General features: G+C 50.0%; 1 protein-coding gene across 2 annotated transcripts in view; it reads left to right on the forward strand.

The window, feature by feature from the left end:
- The window catches only part of ME2 (malic enzyme 2), a 37,506-nt gene that overhangs the window by 16,846 nt on the left and 5,092 nt on the right, over positions 1–15,568 (forward strand). For both annotated transcript variants that reach the window (XM_085043770.1, XM_085043771.1), the window contains exons 3-15: positions 165–298; positions 1,642–1,791; positions 4,237–4,312; positions 4,664–4,825; positions 5,340–5,443; positions 5,754–5,863; positions 5,973–6,070; positions 7,561–7,674; positions 7,765–7,879; positions 8,784–8,926; positions 13,217–13,319; positions 14,036–14,106; positions 14,769–14,867. In XM_085043770.1, coding sequence (XP_084899896.1) covers positions 165–298; positions 1,642–1,791; positions 4,237–4,312; positions 4,664–4,825; positions 5,340–5,443; positions 5,754–5,863; positions 5,973–6,070; positions 7,561–7,674; positions 7,765–7,879; positions 8,784–8,926; positions 13,217–13,319; positions 14,036–14,106; positions 14,769–14,867 — 1,479 coding nt within the window. The remainder of the gene's footprint in view (positions 1–164; positions 299–1,641; positions 1,792–4,236; positions 4,313–4,663; positions 4,826–5,339; positions 5,444–5,753; positions 5,864–5,972; positions 6,071–7,560; positions 7,675–7,764; positions 7,880–8,783; positions 8,927–13,216; positions 13,320–14,035; positions 14,107–14,768; positions 14,868–15,568) is intronic.

The following is a 15,568-nucleotide window of genomic DNA, read 5'->3' on the forward strand; positions in this document are numbered from 1 at the left end:
TTACTTGTAGTTGTTCTCCATTTTCATGGGAATGCCAGGGAAGGAAGGACTGATCTGTTCCTCACCTCTCGTTGCAGGACATGGCCTTTACTCACAGTTATTCTCCATTTCCCTGGGAATGCTGGGGAAGGAAGGACTAATCTGTTCCTAACCTCTCGTTTCAGGGCATGGCCTTTACTCTGCACGAACGGCAGATGCTCGGGCTGCAGGGACTTCTACCTCCCAAAATAGAGACACAGGACATCCAGGCCTTACGCTTCCACAAGAACTTGGCAAAAATGACTGACCCCTTGGAAAAGTAAGCACTGCTCCAACCTCGTCCTCATGTTGTGTGAGGAGATGGGAATGTTGGGAGTGGGAATGAAATAAAATGTGAAAACACTGTGTTGGGATAACCAGACAAGGTTTCTCATGCCTCCGCTGGGTTTCTCCCTTCTTGAGTGTTATTTTCACTTTGGCACAGAAAACTGCTTTCATCGTGTGGTTTAATGAGGTTGGGGAGCTTTTTTTTAGTATTTCATGGTCATGAAATAGCAAAAGAGAATGTGTGAAAATTAGTAAGGAAGCTGCCTGTAACCTGGAATACATATTTCTGTAACAGGTAAGATGGAGTGGCAGGTTGTTAGAGCACAGGAGGTGGCGTTTAGCCCATTCTATAAAAATGTGTGATAATGAAGGTAAATTGAGTGTTGGAGATATCAAAACCATTGTTTAATATACACAGTAGTTACTGCTAAAAAAGAACTAGGTTAGAATTTTAAGCCTCATAATGTGTATTTTTTATATCAGTCTTTTATTATTTAACCCACTGATTTGGTGAACAGCAAAGGATTTTGCTGTGTTTTATTTTTAGAGTGCTGTGTTTTTAGCATCCCATTACTGTTTTCACATAATCTTTTGTGTATCTGCCTGTAAAAATACAGTGTCCTGCAGGCAGGAGGAGAACTGGAGTGGTTTGGGGCTCACTGGACCACATCAAAGCTCTTTTGTTCTCATCAGAGCTGAAAGATGGCTCTTAAATCCACATCATGTCACTTGCTGGTCCCAAACAGTCGTGTCATCTGTATTGGCCAGGTGCCCGGCTGCTGTAGCCTGGGACAAATTGCTAATTCATTATCTTTATGTTGTTGGGTCAGCAGGACTGACTAGGAATTGGCACACAGCACACTGGTGGGTAAACCTGCAAAAATTCAGATTAATTTGCACACCTATGTAAGTCCTTCAGGGTGAACTTTCTGTCAGGGCTTCACTTGTTAATGTGCGTGTTAATGTAGGGATTCACAAGGTACTTACATTTCTTTGATGAAAAATCCTTTCACTGATAATTTTGTTTGTAGCAGTGAGACACCCAGCTGCATCCTGCAGTAAATCCGTGGGTTATCTTTAATCTCATTGTGTGCATTACGTTGTTAGCATGCATGGTGTGTCACAGACAGTGTTTTTATTTCAGCTTTTTGTGCTGCTGCTCTCTCTTTTCCAACTTTTGTGTAGTGCTCAAAGCCTGACTTGAGGGGGAGTAGGACTTTCATGAGGAAATAATACAAAGCACGGTTTTTTTGCTTTCCCTTTTTTCACACTGCTTTAAGTATGCAGAAATGGGAGACAGTAAGATGTGTTTTTCCTTGTTTTGATTAATTACAGGTACATCTACATAATGGGAATCCAGGAGAGAAATGAGAAGTTGTTCTACAGAGTGCTGCAGGATGATATTGAGCGCCTGATGCCGATTGTGTACACTCCAACAGTGGGCCTTGCCTGCTCCCAGTACGGACACATCTTCAGGAGACCAAAGTAAGCACAGAAAATACACATCACTGCTGATTTTATTAGCATTTCTCTGCGTTCTTGCCTCAGGCTTGGAAATGGTTTATTTCATTTTCATTCGGATTCTGCTATGCAAGACGTGTGCCAACTGAGGGCAGTAAAAGGTCGTTAAAATAGATCTCAAGACATGGTTTATATGGAGAAACAGCCACTGCAAAGCAGACAGGGTGATGTACCATGTAAATACCCCACATGCAGGGGTGTATTACACCAGGGTTTCAGCCCCATATCCAGCTCTCCCCAGGTCCCACACAGCTCTGCAATTCCAGGGGGGATTTCCTCTACTACCACAGTCCTGAGGGTCTGAGGGTCTGTGTCAGGACACAGTAGTCAGAAGGGAGGGTGGATTCACAGGGATTTCTGGGCATCATCCATCCCTGCTCTGTTCAGCAGCACTGACTCCAGGTGTTCTGTAGCTCCATCCTTGCTCTGTTCAGCAGCAGTGACTCCAGGTGTTCTGTAGCTCCATCCTTGCTCTGTTCAGCAGCACTGACTCCAGGTGTTCTGTAGCTCCATCCTTGCTCTGTTCAGCAGCACTGACTCCAGGTGTTCTGTAGCTCCATCCCTGCTCTGTTCAGCAGCACTGACTCCAGGTGTAGCTCCATCCCTGCTCTGTTCAGCAGCACTGACTCCAGGTGTAGCTCCATCCCTGTCACTCTGTTCAGCAGCACTGAGTCCAGGTGTAGCTCCATCCCTGTCACTCTGATCAGCAGCAGTGACTCCAGGTGTAGCTCCATGTCCTGTGCAGCCCTGCACAGAGGCAGATCAGGGCTGCCTGCCCCCGTGAGCAGAAGTGCTGGAGCAGTTCAGGCTGAGCATGGCCTTGGCAGGACCTGAGCCATCCCTGTGTCCCTGGTGGTGGCAGCAGTGGAGGAGTCCCTGCAGCACTGGAGGAGTTCTCAGGTGCTGTGCAGAGAGCACAGAGTGACATTGGGGTGCAGGAGCAGGGGCAGCAGGGTGTGAGGAGAGGTTTGAGCTCGGCAGGCCCTGCTGGGTGCAAATCCCACACACCACAGCTGTGCTGCCAGCAGTCAGCTTGCAGTTGCTCTGACATGGTGAGTGTGCCTGCTGGGATCTGGTTTGGGCACAGCAGGGGCTGCAAAACAACTCTTCCTGTCACCAGCTCTGTGTGGCCAAACCAGTTCAGGCTGGCAGCCATTCCAGCTCATTTCCATGAGATTCTCACTGCAATTCAAAGAGTGTTTCCAGAGCTCTCTGCCTCGAGGGCTTTAGTGCTCTGTGGAGGAAGGGCTGATCCTTCACTGCCATGATAAAGACAGTGAGAAACTCGTGGTTTTTCTCCTGATCTGGGGCAGGGAACGTGAAAGATTTGCTTTTACTTCTCACGTACTTCCCTTTCTCTTCCTCATCTGTGTTTGTGTCACAGATCAGTTTGAAAACTAACCCCAACCTCGCAGAGATGTTTCTTGTCTGTGCAGAAAGAGCAGCACAGACTGGAGCTGAGGCTGGAACCCAGCACTTCCTTCCTTTCTGTGAACCAGCACTTCCCAAGTGTTGGTCATTAATCTGTTCCCAGCTCAGCTGAGCCTTTGTGTTGCTTTCCTCCTCACAAAGGGCTTGCTGCAGCAGGAGAAACACAGACAGTTCACCTCTGCTCCTCTCTCCTGGAGGAGCAGTGAAAGCACCGTTCTGTTCCAGCTCTGGGGTGCAGAATGCTCAGTTCTGTGTTTCCTCTCTCCTGGAGGAACAGGGAGAGCACTGCTCTGCTCCAGCTCTGGGGTGCAGAATGCTCAAAATGCTCAGTTCTGTGTTTCCTCTCCCCTGGAGGAGCAGGGAGAGCACTGCTCTGCTCCAGCTCTGGGGTGCAGAGTGCTCAAAATGCTCAGTTCTGTGTTTCCTCTCTCCTGGAGGAGCAGGGAGAGCACTGCTCTGCTCCAGTTCTGGGGTGCAGAATGCTCAGGATGCTCAGTTCTGTGTTTCCTCTCCCCTGGAGGAGAAGTGAAAGCAGGGAAAGCACTGCTCTGCTCCAGCTCTGGGGTGCAGAATGCTCAGTTCTGTGTTTCCTCTCCTCCCATCCCCTTCTGTAATGTCAGCATGGAGATTCCCTGAGCTAAAGCCAAGCTTTTAGGATCCTGTTTCATATCCTTACAGGGGAGTGGAGGGGTCCTGTCATATTGATTAAAACACTACAGGAGAATTTAAGGTCAATAATTAAAGGTCTTCAGTAGTGTAAAATCCAGGTAGAATCATGAAAAGCACTCTTACTTTAGATTTTCAAAGTATCCAAATGCACTTTTTCATTAGATATTGTCCTTTGAGTGATTTATGTCAGTGCTTGTAACGCTTTGAATTTTAAATTGTCTTATTTGACATTTAGATTTACAAAGCAAGGTGAAATTTCTAATTGTCACACATCAAATATTTCTGTTTTGTGGGTTTTCTTTCTTTCAGGGGATTATTTATTTCTATCTCAGACAGAGGCCACATAAGGTCAATTGTGAACAACTGGCCAGAGAACGACGTCAAGGTACTGTCACTGTGTGATTTAATTTCTAGCTGTTATTTCATCTCAGTTGAGCTTTTTAAGATTTACTAGTGTTTGATGGAAACATAAATATTAAATAATGCATCCTTGGCTGTTTAATGACAATAGCAAAGTGCAGCTAATTAAGGTAATGCATGTCTTGAAGATCAGTGTTTTATCCTGTGTATGAGGTTTATGGGTTGAGGAAAATACTCCTTGCACTCTCCTCTTTCTCTGACTGTGCAAACATGCCTGAATTTTTGCCTGGGAGAGAACCGCAACTGGCATTGATTGAATCTTTATAAATTTCAGTGATCGTAGATGATTTCACCTACCTTTTTTTTTCCCCTCCAGGCTGTTGTCGTCACTGATGGAGAAAGAATACTGGGCCTTGGAGACCTGGGGGTGTACGGGATGGGAATCCCAGTGGGAAAGCTGTGTTTGTACACAGCCTGTGCGGGGATACGTCCGGATAAATGCCTGCCTGTCTGCATCGACGTGGGAACTGATAACCCTGTGAGTTGCCTGAGCTTTGCCTGCCATGAGTTACCCCTATTAAAAGGGGTGTTTAAAGAACCTACAGCGCTAAAAGAGAATGTTTTTATTTGAGCACTTTTGTTTAAGATAAACCCAAATACTTTTGCAATAGGTAAATTATTTGGAATTCAGTATACAGTGATTTTAGAGTGCCTGTTGATTTGTCCATGAAAGGGTGCATTTGGAAGTAATTGGAGTGCTGGAACACTGCAAAATAGGCAGTCGGTTTTGACCTGACTTTAAGAAGCTGGGAGTGGGAATTAGATTTATTAAAGCAGTTTATTGTTCACAGTATTGATTTGTTCCATTTTAGAAGCAGCCATCACCAGCCCCAAGTGCCAGCTGAAATTGCAGAGCAGTGCCACAGACTGGAGGCTGTTACTGGGCTGTATAAATGCTTATCTCTGGTGTGAAATGTGCTCCTGTGAACTCTGCAGGTGTATCCTGGGAAAGTGATTCATCCTGCTGCTCCTTCTGGTTTGTTCTCTTCCAGACACTGCTGAAAGATCCCTTTTACATGGGGCTGTACCAGAAGAGGGATCGCTCCCAGGTCTACGACGACCTGATAGATGAATTTATGGAAGCAATTACAGACAGGTATGACTCTGAGTGCTCTGCGCAGAAGGATGGCACAGAAATCCCTGATGCTGTCCTTGGAGCAGTCATTCAAGGAGTAGGGAAAGGATTGGAGGCTGAGACAGCGTGTGCATCTGTCCCTGGAGTGACATCCTCAGTGACCTAGAACATGCTGCTTGTGGCTGTCTGTAAATAGGCACAGAGCAGAGACAGAGCCGCTCAGCAGCGAGAGGCCTGAGCACACCCTGCTCCCAGAGATAATTTGTTACGTGCAGGATTCGTTGTTTTCCTCTGTCTGTCCAGTGATGGAAATGTTTGCCATGTTCCGTAGGTATGGGCAGAACACACTCATCCAGTTTGAGGACTTTGGAAACCACAATGCTTTTCGGTTTTTGAGAAAATACAGAGAGAAGTACTGTACCTTCAATGACGATATTCAAGGTATACCCTTTGTGTGTGTTTCTCAATATACATGCAGAAACTTTGCCCAAAACCACAACCTGCCACGCAGATGTGTTCAGCTGCCCTTAGATGTGCACTGCTTTTGCAGGGACAGCCGCGGTGGCCTTGGCAGGACTGCTGGCAGCACAGAAAGCCACTGGAAAACCACTCACAGACCAGAAAGTGCTGTTCCTTGGAGCAGGAGAGGTCAGTTCTCTGCAGGGCTCGAGAGCAGCAGGAGATATTTAAATGTGTATTTTCTCATCCTGAAGGACTCGTGGAGATTTGCATTCTCTGAATTCCATTGCACAACTTTTTATGTAAGGCCGGCTGAAATACATTAGCAGAAGGGACTCTGCTTCAACAGGACTGTGTGAAAGGTGTTTATCACCTGCAGGGACTCACTTTTTTCATTTGCTTGCATGGCCTTGAAAAAAGCATCAGGGACTGTATTTGAAGGGAAACTCACTATAAAATGATGATGCAGTAAGCCCACCTTGTTAATTTTTATAGCTCTGGAGAGAAGTAGGGCAGCTTTTCCCAGCAAGGTGATTCAGTTTGCAGCAGGAATTGGTTACTGGTGCTGCAGTGCCAGGAGCAGCACTGAGCTTCTGGGTCCATCAGCACAATTGCTCCTGTGGTGCTGACAAAATAACTTAATTATCTGGAAAGTTCTCCATCTGGGGAAAGGCCCTGATTGCAGTAATTGGCCAGTGCTGCTCTGAGCCCTGTGCTGCATCTCGCCGTGCCTTGTTTCTGCTGCCAGGCCCCGTGCAGGGAGCCAGGACAGGGACACAGTGCCAGGACAGGGACACGGTGCCAGGAGTGAGGACATGGAGCCAGAAGAGGGGACATGGAGCCAGGAGAGGGGACATGGAGCCAGGAGAGGGGACATGGAGCCAGTCCCCCAGCCTGGGCAGCAGGGGCAGAGGGGCGCATAGGGAGCCAGGAGAGGGGACATGGTGCCAGCCCCGGTGCTTGCAGATGTGTCACCACTGTCACAGGAGTCTGCCCATGCAGGGAAACAGGACAGGGACACAGTGCCAGCCCCGGTGCTTGCAGATGTGTCACCATTGTCCCAGGAGTCTGCCCATGCAGGGAAACAGGACAGGGACACAGTGACAGCCCCGGTGCTTGGAGATGTGTCACCACTGTCCCAGGAGTCTGCCCATGCAGGGAAACAGGACAGGGACACAGTGACAGCCCCAGTGCTTGCAGATGTGTCACCACTGTCCCAGGAGTCTGCCCTGTGCAGGGAAACAGGACAGGGACACAGTGCCAGCCCCGGTGCTTGGAGATGTGTCACCACTGTCCCAGGAGTCTGCCCCATGCAGGGAAACAGGACAGGGACATAGTGCCAGCCCCGGTGCTTGGAGATGTGTCACCACTGTCCCAGGAGTCTGCCCTGTGCAGGGAAACAGGACAGGGACATAGTGCCAGCCCTGGTCCTTGCAGATGTGTCACCACTGTCCCAGGAGTCTGCCCATGCAGGGAAACAGGACAGGGACATAGTGCCAGCCCTGGTCCTTGCAGATGTGTCACCACTGTCCCAGGAGTCTGCCCTGTGCAGGGACACATTGGCTGTGTCTCAGTTAGGCATACTGAGGGGTTTTTGTGGGGATTCTCGACAGGGTGGGCTTTGTGAGGACAGACCTGTTCTGTGACCTGTCAAAAATCAAAGTGCTTTTATCCACCAGGCTGCCCTGGGAATTGCCAACCTCATTGTTATGGCTTTGATGGAGAATGGCTTTTCTTCTGAGGAGGCCCACCAGAGAATATGGATGTTTGACAAGCACGGCTTGCTGTTCCAGGTAGGGGTGCAGCACGCTGGGAATGCCGTGGTGTGGGTGGCACTGCTGTCCCTGTCCTTGTCACAGCCCAAACCACTGCTCTGTCCACAGGGCCGAGAGCAAAAGGTGGATTCCAACCAAGAACCATTTGCACATGGGGCTCCAGAGCAAATGCCAAGTACATTTGCAGAGGCAGTGAATGTACTTAAGCCTTCAGCTATCATTGGTAAGTGAGGAGTTTTTGTTTCTATAATTTGGTTATTTGCTGCCTTTAATTGCTAACATGGCTCCAGGGAGCTCGGTGGCAGTGATCTGCATTTCTGCTGGTGTAAATAAGATGAAAATGTGAGGTCAATTTTCTGCATGAAGGTACTGTGAGCTGTGGTGCTCCTTGTGAATGCTGTGTCCTTGGTGACAGAGAGCAGCCTCAGCCACCCTGGTTCTGCTCCACAGGCACTCCCTAACTGGGCTAGTTTTGGTATTTTCTGACCTCCTTTCCCCCGTCAGCTTCTCTGGTCAGACTCTGCCAGCTGCACAGCTGGAAGGAGCAGTTTGGTGCTGCAGATGACCAGCACCTGTTGGGTCACTGACATCTGTAGGTATTGATTTACAGCTGTTGTATCTGCAGAGGACAGATAGGATTGCAGGTATTTCCTGGTATGACTGCGAATTCCTTTGCATGTGATTTATTTGGAAAAGAAAAGGTGGTTTTGGCTGACTAGCCTGACGTTTGTAGGCACTGCACAAACATGGCATGGCTGTATTTTTGTACCTCTGGGTTTGGGTGTGGCCAGGAGCACCAGCCAGGTGTGCACTGCACAGCTAACACCCAGCTGGGATGAATCACCCACAGAGAGCTTGCAATTCCCACCTGCTCACCCAGGACAGTGCACATCAGCACCAGAAAATAACGAGCAATAGGCTTTGGGAACACATTCAGTAGATGTTCCCGTGAAAATGGTGAATTTCAATCAGCCAGGAGCAGTGCCTGGTTTCCATCCACAGCTGCCAGAGCAGCTTTTCTCTGAGTGGGAGGCTGGAGGGCTGACAGGAGCAGAACACACGGTTGCTGTCACCTGCCCTGAGGCAGCCGAGGGCTGATTCCATTTCTGTGTTTCCATTTCCTGCAGGAGTCGCGGGAGCAGGGCGTCTCTTTTCCCAGGACGTGCTCCAAGCCATGGCTGCCATCAACGAGCGACCCATCATCTTTGCCCTGAGCAACCCCACCGTGAAGGCTGAGTGCACTGCCGAGGAGGCTTACACAGTAACAGATGTGAGTAAACCTGGGGGTGTCGGGGGTAGCACTGTTTGTGAGTGCCTGAGCGCCGGAGCTCTGATTGTTTCATTGTTGCTTGGACTCACCCCATGTTAGTTTCACCCCATTCAGTTTCATCCCATGCTGGTTTTACCCCATGCTGGTTTTACCCTGCATAGTTTCACCCCATGCTGGTTTCACCTGTGCAGTTTCACCTGTAAAGTTTCACCCCACGCAGTTTCACCCTGCACAGTTTCACCCCATGCAGTTTCACCCTGCACAGTTTCACCCCATGCAGTTTCACCCCATGCAGGTTTCATCCCACACAGTTTCACCCTGCACAGTTTCACCCCATGCAGTTTCACCCCGCACAGTTTCACCCCGCACAGTTTCACCCCATGCAGTTTCACCCCATGCAGTTTCACCCCATGCAGTTTCACCCCATGCTGGTTTCACCCTGCACAGTTTCACCCTGCACAATTTCACCCTGCACAGTTTCACCCCATGCAGTTTCACCTGTGCAGTTTCACCCCGCACAGTTTCACCCCATGCAGTTTCACCCCATGCAGTTTCACCCTGCACAGTTTCACCCCATGCAGTTTCACCTGTGCAGTTTCACCCCGCACAGTTTCACCCCGCACAGTTTCACCCCATGCAGTTTCACCCCATGCTGGTTTCACCCTGCACAGTTTCACCCCACGCAGTTTCACCCTGCACAGTTTCACCCTGCACAGTTTCACCCCACGCAGTTTCACCCTGCACAGTTTCACCCCATGCTGGTTTCACCCTGCACAGTTTCACCCCATGCTGGTTTCACCCTGCACAGTTTCACCCCATGCAGTTTCACCTCGTGCAGTTTCACCCCACACAGTTTCACCCCACGCAGTTTCACCCTGCACAGTTTCACCCTGCACAGTTTCACCCCACGCAGTTTCACCCCGCACAGTTTCACCCCATGCAGTTTCACCCCATGCAGTTTCACCCCATGCAGTTTCACCCTGCACAGATAACAGAGGTGTGTAAATCCAGAGGTGTCAGGGGTAGCACTGTTTGTGAGTGTCTGAGCACCAGAACTCTGATTGTTTCATTAGTGCTTGGACTCAGTGCATCATCATACAAATCTTTCTTTCCTTCTGCCAGAAGTAAATGGGGCTGATGTGAAAACAGGTCTTGATTTTTAGGTAACAACATTTTGCTACGTTTAAAATAGCCTAAATCTTGTTACCACTTTTTTGAGGGAATGATCACCAGAACTGTTACATGGCTGAGATCAATTAACTGTTTCTCCCTGCTCTGTGTCACTATTTTGTGTTTTAATGAAGCGTTTTAGCAATCTACTAGAGACCAGTGCAGCTTTGCAGTGTAACGGCCGAGTGAAGTGCCTGGAGCAGGAGCTGTCCTTGCGGCAGGGCAGGGGCTGTGCTGTGCTCTCGGGCTGCAGGTGCCATCAGCAGTGACCCGCGGGGCCCTGTCACCCGGGCAGGGGTGGCTCTGTCCCCGCCGCAGCGCCCGTGTCACACACTGGCACCACCCTGCGCCGAAATGAGCCAGCCAGGAGCCCTTCCCTCGGAGCCACGGCACCTCGTGGGGCTTGCAAGCCGGGGTTTTGGGCTGGTTCTATTCTTGATAACTGTGTTGTTATCTAACAGCACATCCAGACCTTGGCTCTGCCTTTAGTGGGGCAAGTCTCTTTTCCTTGTGCACAGTGTTGGTGTGAGGCTGCTGGCCTGTGAAGGGAGCCTGGGGAAGGCAGGGTGGCACTGCAGACAGGGCAGTGGCTGTGAGCCTCTGGCCTGGCTGCTGCTGCCTTCGCTGGACACTGCAGCTGCTGTGAGCACTGTCCTGCCACAGGGCCGGCCTGCCCTCCCAGGACTGTCCAAGGACTTCTTTAGTTTCTGTTTTAATACAGTCCCAAATCCAGTGACTCGTGAAAATGGGTGGCAGGAGGTCTTTGCTAGTATCTTGGTGCAGCCTGTGAGCTCCTCCTGTGCACTGCTAGCGTGGCTCGGTGTCCAGCACTGCAGCCCAGCAGTGGCAGTGTCACACGGAGGGTGGCACTGCACTGTCCCCCCTCTCACCCAGGCTCTGCTCCCTGTCCCTGGGCCTGTCAGCTCCTGCTGCAGTCTGTGGCTCAGAGGGAGCAGCAGCAGCCTCGGGACAAAGTCCAGATCTTACCTTCTAACAGCAGAATCGTTGGGTTGGACAAGCCCTCCAAGGCCATCAAGTCCAACCATTCCCCAGCACTGCCAAGGCCAACAGTAACCCATGTCCCCAAGTGCCACATCCACATGGCTTTGAAATCCCTCCAGGCATGGGGACTCCAGCACTGCCTTGGACAGCTGTGCCAGGGATGAACACCCTTTCCATGAAGGGATTTTCTCAAATATCCACCCTGCCCCTCCCCTGGCCCAGCCTGAGGCTGTTCCCTCTCCTCCTGTCCCTGTTCCCTGGAGCACAGCCTGACCCCCTGGCTGTCCCCTCCTGTCAGCAGCTGTGCAGAGCCACAAGGTCCCCCTGAGCCTCCTTTGCTCCAGGCTGAGCTCCTTTCCCAGCTCCCTCAGCCTCTCCTGGTGCTCCAGACCCTTCCCAGCTCTGTTCCCTTCCCTGGACAAAGTTTTAGATCACAATGGTTTAATATCTCTCAGATACCTATCTGGCATTAACCAGAGCACTGAGTTGGGCAGTGTTCCAGTGTATAAATTCCAGCATCTTGGATGGAAGGTAAACAAGAGCTGGTTACCCAGCCAAGACTTCAGCTGGCATAATACATGAAAAACTGCTGCCATCTCTAGCTGAAGGAGGCCAGGAGCACAACCAGAGGGGGAATCAGCCCAGTTTTTGGCTGCACTTTTCACAGAATATCAGCAGCTGTGTCCAGGGCAGAGGCTGACTGTTTGCCCCTGGCTGAGTCCCACAGTGTTGGAGCCTGGGCTGTTGTCACTGTCAGCTGCAGAAGCAGCACAGAGCTCCTTAGGGTTGGGTGGTGGCATCTGGAAGATCTTTTGGGGTTCTTTTTCTGTATTGGATCCTTATGTATTTGATCCATACGTTTTTTATTCATAATTTTCCATATTTCCAGTTATTTATACACATGGGTTATTTGGACAATGAAGACTGCTGGTCAGTAAATGGATGGGTGTAGTTTTATTCCAGTCCTTACTCATAAATTTTGTGATGTTTCTGTCTCTTTAAACTGTTTTCCAGTTCTGCTGTTTGTTTTCTTGATGCTGTTTGGTTCTCTGAAATGCACTCAGCTGACCCACAGTTTGCCCTTCAAAATATATTTTTCCCTTCAAGGTACAGTAATTACCTAGGAAATGTACTCCAGAGCCCTGACTATTGTGTGGTTCTCTGAAAATCCCCAATTTCACCCTCTTTGTGCAGTAGCTAATACCATTAGTCAGGCACTGGGGATCAGAGCTGTCACCCCGCGTGTCCCCTGCCCTTGGGACAGCCTGATCCTGCCTGGGCGGAGACCTCAGGCAGCAAGGAAACAAAGACGCCATCGCTAACCTTTCATTCCTTATTTTTTCCCACTAGATGGCACCTGTAAAAGCCTATTGATGCCCCTGGATATTCTGCTGCTTTTTAATTGCTTTGTCTTTCTGTCCTGTCCTCTGAAGCATCCATGTGCTTTGCTCCCTACACAAAAAGGCTCTTTTGTGGGTTTGCCTTGACATTCAAACACAGCTCCAAACTCTGGAGCTCCTTTGGCAATTTTTTTTCAAACACAGTGGTCCTTGAGAGCCTTAAAGGTTTCAAACTGATGTTCTTAAACCTGTTACTCAAAAGAAAGTAACAAGATTTTTTTGCTCTCGGTGGTTTTACTGCTTGAGAAAGTAATTTATTTAGAGGGTGTAGTTCACATTTAGATGTGTTTTAATATTTTGTGCCAACTAAAATCGTTTCCAAAGGAAGGATAAGCAAACCACATTATTCACTCCTCTCACAGCTCTTGGCAACAGCAGTCTGATACAGCAGTTCCTCCCTCTGCTCTCACACCCTGCCTTAGGAAAGTGACCTGTTATTTGTGCAGCAGTGTCCCTCAGAAGTGTCCCTGGTCACTGCTCAGCCTGCAGGTCCCCGTGGTGGTGGCTGCTGTGTGGTTTTGGGTGGACAGCAGTGAGCACACAGGCACTCCACTCTGTGTGAGTTCCTCTCAGCCCTTACGGAGCCATGGTGGTTAGACAAGCAGCTCCTGCCTGCCTGGGGAGCTGCACAGCCGCTGTGGCTGTTCCTCCCTAGCCCTCGGATCGCCCTGTGCCACCGGCTCTCACAGCTGACCGACTGACCATTCCCTGTCCGCAGGGCCGGTGCTTGTTTGCCAGCGGCAGTCCCTTCGAGCTGGTCACTCTGAGGGATGGCAGAACCTTCAAACCGGGCCAGGGAAACAACGCTTACATTTTCCCAGGTAACAAATAAAGCTGTCACTGGGCTGCTTGCCCCTCTCCCCGGGTTCCCCTGCTGCGCAGAGCACAGTGCAGCAGCACAAGGAGGTGCTGCTGGCGTTTGAAGCCCAGCGCTTGGGGAATGAGTGACTGAATGACAATCAGCTCGGGGTGGGTGTTGGGCTGTGCAGCTCCACACGCAGCACAGCAAGCAAACCCAGCTGGGTGTTTCTGAGGAAACAGAAGGCTGTAATTAAAGGCTTTGGAACCTGCTGCATTGTGGGTTCTTCTGCTTGTTTTGGGAGGAACACAGAAAATAAATGTTAATATGCACTTGAAGTTGTGTTAGTAGTGCTTGAAGTTAGCAGTTCTTAGTTAAATCTGCACAAATGAGGGTAGAGAAGTAGCACTGGGGATGTTTCTCTGCCTTCCCCTTTCTCTCCCTTTCCCCCTGAGCTGCTGCGCTCCAAGCCCTTGTCAAAAGCCTCCTGCTGTGGCCAATGGCTGCCCACATGGTAATGGTTCTGTGGATGTGGAAGGCTCCCCTGCCCAGGCAGGGGGTGGAACGAGATGATCTCTGAGGTCTCTTCCAGCCCAAACCATCCTATGACTCTATCAGTGTGTGTCGAAAGCTAAGGGAAGGTTTTTAAGAATAACGTTCTAGATGATTTGCAGCTTCTCAGCAGAAGGCTGCATATTTCAAAGTGATGTGGTGCTAATGGCAATGATTTGTTTGTAGGCGTGGCTCTGGCTGTGATCCTCAGCAGTGTCCGGCACATCAGTGACAAGGTTTTCCTAGAGGCTGCCAAGGTGAGTCTGGGAGCAGAGCAGGCTGTGGCTTCTGACACTACAGGGATGGCTTGTCGTGGTCAAATCTTGGTGAAACACAGGGCTTTCCTCTTCGGTTTCTGTTGGCTTGTCCCTCCACGGTGGAAAATAAAAGTGTTTTGATTTTAAAAAATTGTGAGAAGAATCAGGTTCCATGGCAATTTGAGTTAAGCAGGAAGTGTGTCCCTGTGTGAATTGCCTCCCAGCCTCGTAGCTGTGGCAGCAGGGCCACCCCTGCCCTGCCCTGCCCCGGGTCCTGCAGCTGGCATGGTGACCAGGTGGCCCCAGCATCTTGTCCTGTCCTGCTGTTCCGCCCTGGAGCCAGGAGCACATTCCACACCGAGTGTCCAGGGATCAGCAGCTGGGCATGTGGGCAGTGCTGTGGCTGTGCTCTGACAGTTTCCATGGGTATGGGGATCATCCTCCAAAATACCACTGCTTATCCTGCTAAATGCTTACAGTCAGAATGTGCTGATTCTCAGTTCCACAGATGGAAGTATTTGAGGTCCTGACTGTCTAACTGCAGTGCTTTGGGGGCACTCTGGTGGGGAGAACACTGCAGCTGGATTGTCTCAGGTGTTCTAGGGTGGTGTTAGACACATTTGGGGTGCAGTAAATAAAAAGGGTTTGTTTTTCTAACTCAGGCACTGGCAGAGCAGCTGACAGATGAAGAGCTCTCACAAGGAAGGCTTTATCCTCCACTGTCCAATATCAGGGAAGTTTCTATTCATATCGCTGTCAAGGTGAGTGTGAAACACAAAATTGCCCTGTGCTAGAAGTGGTTTATGTGTACATGAACCTGCTGAATCACACAGTGTGACCCTCGAACTCGAGGTGCTCGGGCACAAAACACCCGCTCTGTGTGCTGTCAGTAAGAGGTGCTCATTGAAATGTTCAGTGTGTTGGATGCTCCAGCCTGGCAGTGACAGTGACAATGGGCCAAAATGATGCCCCTTTGATTGCCACAGTGAACTTTCCATGTTCCTGATCAGCAGTGTGGAGGCTGTACAGAGCTGCTGGTGTTGCTGTGTTGGGCACAGGTGCTGTGTGTCTGCAGCAGCAGTGCACACCATGGTGATGGCTTCATCCCGTGCAGTTTCACCCCACACAGTTCCACCCCGCACTGCTCTCACCCCATGAAGTTTCACCTTGCAGTTTCACCTGTGCAGCTTCACTGTGTGCAGTTTCACCTGTGCAGTTTCACTGTGTGCAGTTTCACCTGTGCAGTTTCACTGTGTGCAGTTTCTCCTGTGCAGTTTCACCCCATGCAGTTTCACCCCATGCAGTTTCACCTGTGCAGTTTCACCTGCAGTTTCACCCTGCAGTTTCACTCCATGGTGATCACATCCCATGCAGTTTCAACTGTGCACTTTCACCCCACACAGTTTCACCTGTGCAGTTTCACCTGCACTGCTTTCCCCTGGCGCAGTTTCACCCCACGCTG

The sequence above is a fragment of the Lichenostomus cassidix genome, chromosome Z (genome assembly GCF_008360975.1).
Source record: "Lichenostomus cassidix isolate B80296 chromosome Z, HeHo_3.0, whole genome shotgun sequence".
Classification (NCBI taxonomy): domain Eukaryota; kingdom Metazoa; phylum Chordata; class Aves; order Passeriformes; family Meliphagidae; genus Lichenostomus; species Lichenostomus cassidix.